The sequence below is a fragment of the Oncorhynchus nerka genome, linkage group LG7, assembly GCF_034236695.1.
Source record: "Oncorhynchus nerka isolate Pitt River linkage group LG7, Oner_Uvic_2.0, whole genome shotgun sequence".
Taxonomy (NCBI): Eukaryota; Metazoa; Chordata; class Actinopteri; order Salmoniformes; family Salmonidae; genus Oncorhynchus; species Oncorhynchus nerka.
In genome coordinates, this window is record NC_088402.1 from 56,509,319 (window position 1) to 56,523,368 (window position 14,050).

General features: G+C 42.3%; 1 protein-coding gene across 2 annotated transcripts in view; it reads right to left on the reverse strand.

The window, feature by feature from the left end:
- LOC115132020 (myelin transcription factor 1-like) overlaps positions 1-9,499 on the reverse strand; it is a 31,288-nt gene extending 21,789 nt beyond the window's left edge. The window contains exons 1-11 of one of the 2 annotated variants that reach the window (XM_029664192.2): positions 9,181-9,499; positions 5,097-5,191; positions 4,377-4,431; positions 4,223-4,253; positions 3,906-3,968; positions 3,471-3,718; positions 2,274-3,296; positions 2,053-2,172; positions 1,815-1,905; positions 1,525-1,650; positions 1,150-1,364 (exon numbers count right to left, since the gene is read on the reverse strand). In XM_029664192.2, coding sequence (XP_029520052.1) covers positions 1,150-1,364; positions 1,525-1,650; positions 1,815-1,905; positions 2,053-2,172; positions 2,274-3,296; positions 3,471-3,718; positions 3,906-3,968; positions 4,223-4,253; positions 4,377-4,431 — 1,972 coding nt within the window. In that variant the 5' untranslated portion in view covers positions 5,097-5,191; positions 9,181-9,499. Of the gene's footprint in view, positions 1-1,149; positions 1,365-1,524; positions 1,651-1,814; positions 1,906-2,052; positions 2,173-2,273; positions 3,297-3,470; positions 3,719-3,905; positions 3,972-4,222; positions 4,254-4,376; positions 4,432-5,096; positions 5,192-9,180 lie in introns of both variants that reach the window. The other variant, XM_029664190.2, reaches the window with a different exon arrangement.
- Positions 9,500-14,050: the final 4,551 nt, after the last annotated feature.

Sequence of the window (14,050 nt, forward strand, 5' to 3'; positions counted from 1 at the left end):
TTTTTGGTCCTCTAATAATCTGCATCGGCGTTGAAAAATCATAATCGGTCGACCTCTAATTCAGACTTCGGTGCTCAATGACTGTGCAACAACATCCAGTCCCATCTTCTAGCCCGCCATCTCCAGGTCATGCAGTTACATCCTTCCACCATCACCTGGGTCATGGACTACCTCACTGACAGGCCGCAGTGGGTCAGACTACAGAACCACTCGGTCTCAGACAACATCATCACTAACACAGATGCCCCACAAGGGACTGTTTTGTAACCATTCCTCTTCACCGTCTACACAGCAGACTGCTGGCACGCCCAAGCCTCCTGTCGCCTACAAATGTTTTCAGACGATTCAGCCATTCTAGGCTGCATTACAAAGGATGATGATTCCCAATACAGGGAGGAAATATCTTAATTTGTGGCATGGTGCAGCTGAAACCGCCTGGAGCTGAATGGGTCTAAAACCAATAAGCTGGTGATAGACTTCAGGAGGAAGGAGAGTGCGTTTGCTGTGGTCATCAATGCGGTCACTGTGGAAAGGGTGGGCTCGTACAAATACCTGGGGGTGGTGATTGACGATAAGCTGCAGTGGAAAGAGAACACCTCCATAGTTTTTGAAAACAATCTAGATCCCACCCTAGATAAGCGGAACCTCAAGAAGCTCAGGAGTATAGAGGCCATCACTAGCCACGCCTTCCACAGTACCTGGCTGGAGCATTGCAGTGCGATGGCAGACAGATTTATTTTTCCTAAAACAGAGCGTTTCCACGGATCCTTTTTACCATATGCTATGAGGCTTTTAACATGAACACTTCAGTTTTTTTTTTATATCCATTGATGATGTGCTGCTTTTAATGTCTGTGTGTCTTTTGTTGTGTTTTTATGGCATATTTAGTGGTAATGTATGTATTGGCTGGTGCAATCAAATTTCTGAATAAACTACTATGTTATCTTATCTTAGCCCTTCAAGGTTGAAGATTGAGGACTCGAGAACTTTTGTCTCTAATCCATACATTTTTAGCCCCTTACTGTTATCAGATCTGATGACCGTTCAATTACCATAATAAACAACCTTGTTATTAATGTGCTATAAAGATTATAGCTGCTTTCCCTGCATTCTCATAGTTTTTCATTCTTTCTGCCAAGATCATCTTACATTTGATGGCTTTGGGTGAGGATTGACTGGTGGCGGGCATCTTTGGAACCAGCATAGGCTTCCCAAACACCTGGACGTCGAAGCTTGCATAGTCGAAGGAAACCTTGGAGTATTTCTCCAGCTCTTTGGCCAAGTTGGCGCGGGGTGTAGCAGGCACCATGTTGGGTCTGTAGCCATACTGAGGGATCTCCAGCTGCTTCACAAAACACATTGGTCTGTTGGAGAGAGAGAGAGAGAGAGAGAGAGAGAGAGAGAGAGAGAGAGAGAGAGTCAGAACATTATGTGCAAGAGAAAGGGTCAAAGATGAGTAAAAATGCATCAGAGACGGACAGCTATTTAAGTAAGGGGAGAAAGGGAGGAGGAGAGAGGGCTCACCTGAGAACTCTGTCTGAGTGGGGGCTCCCAGTTTGGGGCTCGCTGACTGAAGGCTGGGGGTGAGTGAGGGTGACTTGGCCCCCCTTGGCAAGCTTCTCTGCAGCTGCGATGGGACAACCGGACAGACTGAGACAGACAAAGAGAGATAGTGATAATTCATCAATTGTTTCACTTTTGATTGACTAACTTTGTGACTAGAGCTACAGCTCATTAACAGCTCATTTAGCATAGCCTTTAAGTGTAGGGATAAAAGGTAAATGTGAGGTTATAATCATTGGACAGTACAATACCTGCGGTGCGTGTTGCGATTGCTGTTGACGTGACCTTGGCCTGTGCATCCTGGAGTTGGACACTTCAGCACATTCTCGTGCATGGCCAGGACTAAGGAAATGGAGGCAAAGAGACATAGGCAGAGATATATATGTATGTGTTACAAGTCTGCATATTGTTCAAAGCAGTAGTTTCCCTGTTAGCACTTTGGTAGTACTGTATTACTACTCTGCTAGTACTACAAACAAAAGTGCTCACTCTCAGGTGGGATCCTGTCTTTGTGAGGGCACCCAGAGAGGCTGCGGTGGTGGGGGTACAGCCCAGTCACATGGCCCGTCCCATCACACCCAGGGGTGGGGCATTTCACCTCTTTCTTGTCTGGATGGAAAGTGGAGAGAAGTTGAGTGAGCAGGATAATAATTGGAAGATTAACCTATGGTGGGATAAAAGACATCCTGATAAACCATAAACTGTCCTACCTTTGCTGTGGTGTCCTCTGTGTCGCATGGCTGGGTCCATGGGTTTGCTGGCCCTGTCGTCGGGGCTGTGGTAGCGCTGGTCCTCGGGAGACTGTTGGTCGTCGTTCGGCCCTCTCACCTGCTCGGCCTTCAGGGCGATGGCTTGCTCCAGCAGCCCCAAGTTCCCCCGGGTCATATCCCAGGTCTCAGAGTCATCTGTCACGCCTGAACCCTGTGAGAGACAGTCATCTTCCTCCTCCTCTTCCTCCTCCTCAGATCGTATCTCAATGACCACTGTGGTAGGTGAGGCTTTGTGAGAGTCTTGGTCTTCTTCTTCCACCTCCCCTGCTTCTGTTTCCTCCTCTCCTTCCTCCTCCTCTTCCTCCTCTTCTGTCAACGGGGTACCAATCTTTACCTCCTCCGGTGCCACTTCTGTATCCTCACATCCCTGAGCAAGCGTACTAGAGGAAAGAGGCTCCACGTGGACCACCTCCTCCTCCTCTTCATCCTCCTTCTCTTCCATTACCTTCTTCTCAGTCTCCTCTCCCTCCTTCTCTTCCCCTTCTTCTTCCTCATCTCCTTCCACTTTTGCCTGATGCCTGCTGTAGTCACCACTGGAGTACTGATGATCTGAGTTCTCCTGACCCACACATTGCCTCTCCTCCTCTTTCTCTTCCTCCACCCCCTCTTCTTCCTCTTCTTCCTCGTATCCTACCTCCTCCTTTTGCTTCTCCTCAATCTCTGCTCTCCCTGTTTCATCGTTGCCTTTGGGCTGCTCTGTTGTTCTGTATTCATCAACTGTCCCCTCCTCCTCCTCCTCCTCTGTGGCCTGTATCTCTGCCACTGCTTGCACCTCCTCTTCACGTCTGTATGTTGCTGTCTCTGCCTCTGTTTCTGCTTCTGCCTCTGTGGAAGCCTGCTGTTGGGTTGTGGTGGCTGCCTCTGTGTCCTCCTGCAGAGCCTCTGCTTCAGGTGCAGCTATGGTGTCGAACTTGACAGATGTCTCTTTTTCTGTGTCTTCGGGTAACACCTGAGCGCAATTGGCTGTGTGCAGTGCAGAGTTGATAGGTTATTGCTAAAGAGAAAGCTGTTCCCTATATTTGTCTTTCCATCATTACTTACTTTAGTATCATTATCAATATATACCACTGTAATAGCTAATAACAATCCATGATAAATGTGATATTTTCCTTGGATCCTGGTCTTCTCTTGACTCACCTTTCATGGACTCCAGTGGGTTTGGCGTTTTGTTATTTTCTTTCTCTTTCTGTTCCTCATCCTCTGACTCCTCCTCCTCCTCCTCATGCTCCGCCTCACTGCCAGCATCACTGTCTGCTGCGTTGAAACCCTCGTCCATGGCCAACTTCAGGGACGGGGACTTTTTCTTAGGGGCGGGCTGATTCTCTTCTGCCTCTGCCTCCGCCTCCGCAAGTTTCCTCTTCTTCACTATTGGGCAACCGAGAACGCTGTGGGTGCGGAGATGGTAAGAGACTATTGAATTCCCCTTCAAGTGTATATTTTACACTATACGTTGAATTTGTTATGGCACTTCTTATCAATGACCCAAAGTTGAGATGTATTTAAAAAACTGTGTTAGCATAGGAACTTGAGTGCTAAGAGTTAGTGGTAGTTAGTACAGTTAGTATATCATACCTTTTGTGTCGTGAATATCTCCCACTGACATGGCCTGAACCATCACATCCAGGGGTGGGGCAGCTACTTAGTGATACAAATAGGAAACAAACGTTTGTTTTCTTCATGTTGCGCAATGGATACGTTCAAACTCTGTATGTGCTTTCCAGTTCATCACCAGCCCAGTTTATTTGCTCTGAATATCTGCATGCTCTGGTTTAAGTGCACTGGGCTGGCCTAAACCAATATTACATTTATCAGGACTGGGCTACATACAGTAATAGGAAAAGTGTGTCTGTGAATTTAATACCGTAGCATAAAACATCGTCCTCTCTCACCTTAACTCTGTTCCCACGAGTTCACTGGGTACTGGAGAGTAAAAAGACAAACAGTGAACATCAAAAGACAACCTTTACTCTAAATGCACTCCAAACGAAGCTGTTTCCATTAGTATCATGCGTTTGAACGTGCATGTGTGTGGCCCCAGCTCACCTCTGATGCCTTTTGAGCGGGTCCGTGTTCTTGTTTCTGCTGCTTCCTGACTCATCTGAAACACAAAGTGTTATGACAGTGCACTCACTACCTCTCTTTCTCTCTTTCTTTCTCTCTCGCTTTCACTCACTCACTCACACACATACATACTACATAGGCACACAGGTACACATATTGATGCTCATACACACACACACACACACACACACACACACACACACACAGCTTCACTTTTTGAGTGACTTCTCTACAATTATTCTCCATCATCAATCCATACAGTACCTCATTGCAAGTACCATAGCAGTATCATTTTACCCCCCCCCCCCGTCTTCCTCTTCCCACACACAAGTATTTTAAAGCACAGATACATCCATAACCAAACACATACACATAACATTCATACTGATTTCAAAGTGAGGTGGAACCTCCCCTCATCCTCAATGGAGCAAGATCTGGTTACAGAAGCAGAGTCCTTATCAACTCTAATAAAAGCTTTTAAAAGGAAACATGTATGACCTCCTTAAGTTTAGGGAGGGAAGGAAGAGGGCGGGAGAGAGGAGCAGAGTGAGATAGATTTGTGTGAAATGGGAGGGTCACGGTTTCTGACACCACTCGTCGGTATCACGAAGCCTTAACTCTCTATTTCTCTCTGGCTCTTTCTCACACAGACACAGGCACACACGTGCACGCACACCAACACACACACACACAGCTTCTCACTTTGATTCGCAGGCTCCTCTTGGTCTCACAGAATCTGCTTATTCTGTCCCCTCGTGTCCACCTCTGGTTCAGCAGCTGGCCTCTGAACTCATTTTCTATTGGAGAGGAGAGACATTGTACACAAAGTCATGGTTATACATCACCAGCATAAAGCATAAATACTTAGTCAGGCCTACATCCTAACCCGTTAGGTACTATATTCTTTCCATGTATGGCAAGTTCATTTCATTACATAATGTAAATTTCATTGGCGGTGTTGTTTGTTGTTGATCTTATTTGTGTACAACATTTGTTTAAAAAAAAAATGTGTACACAAAATGATCATTGTAAAGCACCCCAGAAATCATCTCATGTTCAATCTGGACAGAGCTATAGGTAAAATAAAAGTGGATGGTTCATAAGAGGGTGATAAATAGCCATGACTCTTATTAAATTAGTATTATTGTTATTGCACCCACTAGACTGTTGCACCCACTAGGCTATAGAACGATATTCTAATTCTACGATGACACAGCGTTACACCCGTGAACAATGACCAAAAAAACAGTCAAAAATTTGGACACACCTACTCATTCAAGGGTTTTTCTTTATTTTACATTGTAGAATAATAGGGAAGACATCAAAACTATGAAATAACATAGTAACCAAAAAGTTACCAAAATCAAAATATATTGTATATTTGAGATTCCTCAAAGTAGCCACCCTTTGCCTTGATGACATCTTTGCACACTCTTGACATTCTCTCAACCAGCTTCACCTGGAATGCTTTTTGCCAACAGTCTTGAAGGAGTTCCCACACATGCTGAGCACTTGTTGGCTGCTTTTTCTTCACTCTGCGGTTCAACTCGTCCCAACCATCTCAATGTGGTTGAGGTCAGGTGATTGTGGAGGCCAGGTCATCTGATGCAACACTCCATCACTCTCCTTCTTGGTCAAATAGACCTTACACAGCCTGGAGGTGTGTTTTTGGTCATTGTCCTGTTGAAAAACAAATGATAGTCCCACTAAGCGCAAACTAGATGGGATGGTGAATCACTGCAGAATGCTGTGATAGCCATGCTGGTTAAGTGTGCCTTGAATTCTAAACAAATCACTGACAGTGTCACCAGCAAAGCACCCCCACACCATCTCTTCCATGCTTCACGGTGGGAACCACATATGCGGACAGATTTCCACTGATCTAATGTCCATTGCTTGTGGTTCTTGGAGCAAGCAAGTCTCTTCTTATACTTGGTGTCCTTTTGTAGTGGTTTCTTTGCAAGGCCTGATTCATGCAGTCTCCTATGAACAGTTGATGTTGAGATGTGTCTGTTACTTGACCTCCGTGAAGCATTTATTTGGGCTGCAATTTCTGAGCCTGGTAAATCTAATGAACTTATCCTCTGCAGCAGAGGTAACTCTGGGTCTTCTTTTCCTGTGGTGGTCCTCATGAGAGCCAGTTTCATCATTGCGCTTGATGGTTTTTGCGACTACACTTGAAGAAACCTTAAAAGTTCTTGAAATTTTCCAGATTGACTGACCTTCATGTCTTCAAGTAATGATGGACTGTCGTTTCTCTTTGCTTATTTGAGCTGTTCTTGCCATAATAAGGACTTGGTCTTTTCCAAATAGGGCTATCTTCTGTATACCACCACTGCCTTGTCACAACACAACTGATTGGCTCAAACGCATTAAGAAGGAAAGAAATTACTCAAATGAACTTTCAACAAGGCATACCTGTTAATTGAAATGCATTCTGAGTGACTGCCTCATGAAGCTGGTTGAGAGAATGCCAGGAGTGTGCAAAGCTGTCATCAAGGCAAAGGGCTACTTTGAAGAATCACAAAACTAACATATATTTTGATTTGTTTAAAACTTTTTTGGTTACTACATGATTACATATGTGTTATTTCATAGTTTTGATGTCTTCACTATAATTCTACAATGTAGAAAATAGTAAAAATGTAAGAAAAACCCTGGAATGAGTAGTTGTGTCCAAACTTTTGACTGGTGCTGTATAGCATGGGCACTCGACCCAGCTGTTTCATTTTAGGCCTACTATACATTACGAACTACATCCACACAGCTATTGCCTCATGTGGGCACCTGGTACCTTGGAGCTCCTCATACATTAGGACTCTTCAACCCTGTGCCTGGAGAGCTACCATTCTGTAGGTTTTCGCTCCAACCCTAATCTAGCGCACCTGTTTCTAATAATTAGCTGGTTGATAAACGGAATCAGGTTTGTTTAATCTGTTATTTACAATCGTGTGGCTCAGTTGGTAGAGCATGCAGTTTGCAACGCCAGGGTTGTGGTTTGGACTCCCACCGGAGACCAGTACGTGAAAGTACGAAAATGTATGCATTTACTACTGTAAATCGCGTCTGATAAATGAAAAAATGTCTAACCTACAGGAAGGTAGCTGTGTGTGAGATTCTCCCAGAAAAATATGAGAACAATACAGAAGGCCTGCACGTGTGTTATCACTAGGATAGCCTACAGTGTTCTAAGATCATGTTGCGTAAAACATGCAGCAATGTGCAAAAAATATGTATAATTTTATACCATATTAGGCCTACCTATGATTACGCCTGCTATATGGATGGACAGTTAGCCCAGTAACTGGTGGTAATTGTGTTATTTGAGGAATAGCCTTTAATAAACCAGTCATGAAGCATATATGCTCAAATATTTAACTGTACAGCGGAAATGCATATCCGCTTACCAGAGCAGCTAGCCTACCAAAAGCATAGCCCTCGAACATGCTATTTTTCTTCTGTATTGCACATAATGGAATTAGACCTAAAAGCATACTGTAGGACACATTTGAATAGATTCAATAAAAAATATATGATTGTGGGTTTAAGAGAACGGGGCTTCGTGTCTTTGTTTATCGTTATTGCACAAAAACAGAACGGCGCTCGCTGTCCATGGTGCTAACACGACCTAACACACTCACTCTGTATGAGAGGCTATGGCACCACGCCTTCGATTTAATCAGTCCTTGCTATAGAGAGAGAGAGAGCGAGCCTTCAAATATCAAGCTTGGTGGGTTTTTCTAGTGCTACTATATTAATAAACTCGTTATAAATGGCACTCTGAGCGCACTTAGCCCCGGGAGATGGTGACATTTGAGGGGCGCATCGGCTCTCGGAAATGTAGCTCCACCTCCCTCGTCTCCTACCGACACACTTTACAGTCATCGACACACAACCTCCTGCGAGCCGAGTAGCAAAGCACTAGGCAAATTATATAGTAACGCAGCAAGTAGGCCCATTGCAAAGCCACTTTGTTACAAAATAACATGCAGGTTTGGGCCTTAATTGGTCACCGAGTGAACATCCACATACAACTGAACTACAAAGACAAAAAACTGAAAAGATAGGAACAAGAAAAGTAGGCAACATTGCGTTTATTAAAGGCCCATGCCTCTCCGGGTTGCAAAAACATAAAGGACTTTCACATTAGCACCCTAAAGCGAAACAAATATGCCTGGCTTCAAATATGATTTGATATCTCCTACTTTTTCTATAGGCTCTTCATAATGTAAAGGAAGGGTAAACCACAAAATACAATGGCATAGGCTACTGCACAAGGCCTACAGCTTTCAAACTTATCAACATTATGATTTTCTCCAAGTTTCAGTAACCCTAACCAACACTCAATCGGCTACAAGTCACGCATTAATGTTTTTACAAACTGTGAACATTATAGCTTATTCTGAAACTCATATCAAAACGATAAACGTTTTTTTCAAGGGGAATATCCAAAAGAGTTCAGTTATTTGTCCGAATTGACATTCTCTGGTCGTTTGGATTACCTTTGGATTACCTTTGGATTAACATAACTGTGTATTCTGTTTTTTTCAGTCCATAATGTATATGATACTGAAGGTTATGTGAAATAAGATTAGTGTTTTATATAAATGAGCAGCCTAAAGAGACTGCATCTTTAAGAATTAGGACCGGGACGTCCATTACAGAAACCAAAATATATTCGCGAAAGGATAGGTTTACAATCTGATTTCAAACGAATTTGGGGAACATAATAATGTAACTATATACTGCAGAATTGTAAACGTAACATGATTTATAAATAGCCTACCATTATTGAATGGTTCTGGTTGCTTCGTTGTTTTCAAGTAGGCAAAACGGGCTTTCTGGTCCCTATTTCAATAACTTCTGCTCAGCATTGGATACAACGTCCACAACATCCCCGCACCGCCCTCATTGACCGTTAGAGACATCAAACATAATCCGGAGCTGGGTGCTCTTCCGACAGTCTCCAGTTTACAAATGCGGCATTAATCCAACTTTAAATGTAGAATAGTCTACACCAGTATACATAAGCAAAAAAACATGGCTTCATTTGCCTTTGTCAGCGAGAATACGTAATATTGCCTTACCTTTCGCTCATGGTCCCTTGTTCACCCCTCCCCCATACTCTGACATCACCATAGCAAACCCCACAACATAGGCTAAGAGGGGCAGGGCTTCGGGTACTCCAGTTAATTTTTGATATCACTTATCATGGTGCATCAATCATAAATTATCTTTAGACTCGACACCCTCAATCAACATCAGTATTGAGGCCAATCTAAGCACCGTGCAAGGATCTTGAACAGTTCAGTGTCCCGGACAGCGCTTGGGTGGCGCGTGCCTTAGTTTCAGCACCATGGACAGTAGCTAGACCACTCTACTAAAACTGCCTTCCATAAACATGACATTTGGTCTTATAAGTTTGATAATTACTCTTACAGCTCAATATAAACCAATTTCCAATGCACACCGATAGAAAACCCTACAAAGTTACATTTAAAAAACATCGGCTTTTGACGTTATCATTTATTTAACTAGGCAAGTCAGTAAAGAACAAATTCGTATTTACAATGACGGCCTACCCCAGCCAAACCCGGGCCAATTGTGTGCCGCCCACGGCCGGATGTGATGCAACCTGGATTCGAACCAGGGACTGCAGTGATGCCTCTTGCATTGAGATGCAGTGCCTTAGACCGCTGCGCCACTTGTTCATTGAACACCTCGAATTGCATGGGGTCTGTTATAGACAACGTCTTCGTAGCACGTTGTGTAGGCATCCAAAGTATCAAACGAAAAACGTTCGTTTTGATGAAAATAATATAATGTAACAGCAAAAAAACATCAACTTCAGAAGTAGGTTTAAATATATGTTAATAAATGCTAACATAGCCACGAATATAAGACAGTAATCGAGGTCTAATCATCAAATCATGCAGCCTATACAAATTTAGAAACCCAATCAATAACTTAGGAATAGGAATAGACTAAAATGAATTAGTAGTTTACACTTTGGAGTGCATGTAACTAAATGCTTTTACTTATTGGGCATAGGTCTATAGCCTAGCAGGCCTGGTCTATATCCATCAGACGTCCGGTTGCAAAACTAGAAAAAAATCATCCACATTTTGGCACCGTTAAAAATGAAGTAACGTCGAAAGAGTTTTGCATATTTAAAGAGACTCACCTCCTCTTCGGTTACCAGCTGGGGCCTTTTTCTCCCCCATCTAATCTCAGGCACTTCTTAAAGCCCCAGTGCAGATGGACAGCCCTGCTCTGGAATACAATCAGCGTTGGATCTGCTGTGACTAGGACCGGCTGTATAAATATTACATAGGGGGCGACCAACGAGAGGGTAGGCTACACTTTCGACTCCCCGCCAACAGATGGACCAATCTGACAGACTCCCCCACCCCGCACAAAACTTTTTTAATGCGCCTGCAGCCTGACGTCCCCTATACAGAGTTAAGAGCCACTAATCCCTGAAGGGACACAACTTTCCTTTGTCTAACAAAGTGTCTGGACGGAATGTGAGTTCAGGAAATCTTTGGTCAGCACAAAGGGCCTTGTGTGGTTAGGAGTCAACCATTTTTTTCTGTTGATATAATTTCGGTCATGTAGGCTACAGAAACACTTTTCATAAACAGCTGAAAATCAGCAACTGTGCAATTTAAAAATATATATTTAATTGACCTTGTCTGCTATATTTATAGAGTGGTGAGGAGACGGAGGAGCTCCGCTGACCCCTAGTGTCCGGAAGTAATTTAGCCATTCATTGTAGTCAATGCACTCTGTCGAGTTGCTATTTTCTCATGTCGATTAACTCGTGACATTCCTCGATTACTCGTCATATTAATACAGTCCGATTTAATCAACAAATATGATAGCCAGTTGAAAAAAAGGTTAAGGTTACAAGCAGTGGTGTAGTGCAATTTGTATTTATTTATTACATCAGAATTTCTCAATCAAAGTTTGTACTGACAGATGTAGCATTGCATATTATTAACCTATAGAATATGATTCAAATGCATCCTCCATTTGCAATGTCTGCCTATACTCACATATATTGTCTCAAAAATGTTATATGTTTAAAACCCCTAAACAGCATGTTCGGCATAGGTCTACTTAATTTCAAAATAGGCCATCATCACTGTCAATGACAATTCTTCACATTTTACCAGTGAATGCCCAAACTGCGTCTGCATGCCAATCATTTGATCTCAATCAGTTTCATTGGAATATACATTTAGATGACTGTTTCCTGAGCAAGTTAGACCAGATGGTGTTAACAAACAAATCGAAGCACACATATTGTCTAGTGGCGCGCGCTGTTGAGCTTTGAGCCGCATGAGAAAATAAATGCGACTATTCAGCTTCAGTTTACTATCCTAAAATATCACTAGAAACGATGAGATGTTATGCTATGTTATTATATTCGGTTCTGTTATGTAAAATATTCATTCATCGTTAACCTACGTGATCTTGCGGGACATTGATTTAGCTTCAGAAATAGGCTAATTTTCCATAAATATTTTTTACCTGCTCCGTGTATTCTCAAATTGAAAAAGGTGAGGGTCGATTTTTTACCTTGTCAGCTCGGGGATTCGATTTAGCAACCTTTCGGTTACTGGCCTAACCACTAGGCTACCTTCGCCACTGTCGTTCTCCAACCAATCATGACGCTTCGTCAAAACAATACAACAATAAATAATGTAAGTTTATTTCCAGCGATTTTTTTGTTACATGATTGTATAAGTTTATGAAGTTTGGAAATGAGGACGAAAACTAGCACAGTTCAGCTAGTTTAGCCAGGGAAGACGGTCGTCACTAGTTACCACAACCATAAAGTCATAACCCCCATTTACAATGTATCTTCGTAAAATATTATTTCAAACCTAACCCAAACTTTAACGCTGACCTCACTGCGTGTTAACCTTATACCTAACCTTAAATTAAGACCAAAAAGCAAATGTTTTGTTTCCCTGAATGTTTACGATAGAGCCAATTTAGATTTTGTAGATGTGGTAAATATTGTGAACGAGGAAAAAGCAGAGAAATAGTTCGGGTTTAGTGCACAATTCAGGAGACAGATTGTGGTTGTCATGCCCGGAGCTGGAGGCGAAAACTTTGATTAAACGTTTCAGAGACTGAATTAAATCAGATGACCTATATTTAAGGACAGGGAGTACACTACTGAAATCAGCTGTAACTGTCAATATTACAACAAAGCTTAAAACGTGTTTGAGTGAACCCTGAATAGAGAAAATGATTGGTGAAGTCACTTCCTGACATGGTAGACTCCTCCACCTCACTACTCTATAGCTGCCGTACATTTTGGGTTAAAATTACATTGTGTAAGTAGAGTTCATGAGTTATTGTTAAATTAAATACAAAGCAGCCACCTTGACATAATTAGACTGTTTAAATAAAGTGGACGCCACCTGTTTGTGTCTAGTAGGCCTAGTGGCTTGAAGATGTTAGCCAATAGATGGGTTAGCTGACAATTCACGAAATTGATGTGCGCGCATCCACGGGGCAGAAGCCAGCGTGTTGTGATTCTTGGATGGCCAGTTTGCTAGCAGGAATTACAAACTGCCATGTGAGGAATTGGATCGTTTAATCTTGTTCTTGATACCATCATGTCTTGTTTTGAGTTGTTTTGAATTAAATTCGCTAGCTAGCTAAACAACAGCTGTAACCATGTATTCGCAAGACTACAAGTGCCCATTGTGCAAATGTATTTATGTTTTCAATAAACAGTGGAGACTAAATATTCACTAGTTTACATGTTTACATTCTAAGCCAACCCTGACTGTTTTCTCCCATTGATAAACCAACCCGTTTATCCATCCTAGTGATAAACCAATGCAAATACTGACACTTTCCTTACAACCAATAGGCTACTGTGTCCTTAAATGAGTCACTTGGCTATACAGCCTACGAAATTAACAAGTAAGTATTGGATTAAACATCTATAGGCTATATCAAATAATGCAGCATAAACAGACTATAACATAATTCAAATTATTGAATAAAAAACATGCAAGTTTAGGCTACAACAAAAGAGCAAGACCTATACTAACATATAAATTAGTGAACGACCGTCACTTCTGCTCCTAACCTGAGTTCAGTTAGCCATCAACACATATCTTACTGAAGAGAGAAAAACAGATAATACATAGGCTACTTACCTAAAAACGTTTTACACAGCTTCATCTTCTTTGCGGTGAAATTTCCCTTTGCTCACTGCTTCAAAACACAAGCAACTTGACTTCATACTAAATAAAGTTGGTTAGAGAAACTTATCAGTCGGAGAGGGGGTATTGGGCAGCTGTCGGGTTGAACCAATCAGAGGCCACCGGTCCTGTTATTGTTTCATAAAACAGCCAATGAGAGCGGCGCACACTGTCAGCGTTCCAAAACAATGCTCATTGAAAAGGAACACAAAGGGGTCGTGGACCCCAGCAAGTCACAAGTCTAATCCGACTTCTTCCCTTTCTCTCATTGCAACTCCTTAAATATGCTTTAGCTTTCAAAGTGTTACTGAAAACAGTGGTGTAAAGTGCTGAAGTGAAAATACTTTAAATTACTACTTAAGTAGTTTTGGGGGGTATTTGTACTTTTCTATTTATACTTTTGGCAACTTTTACTTTTACTTC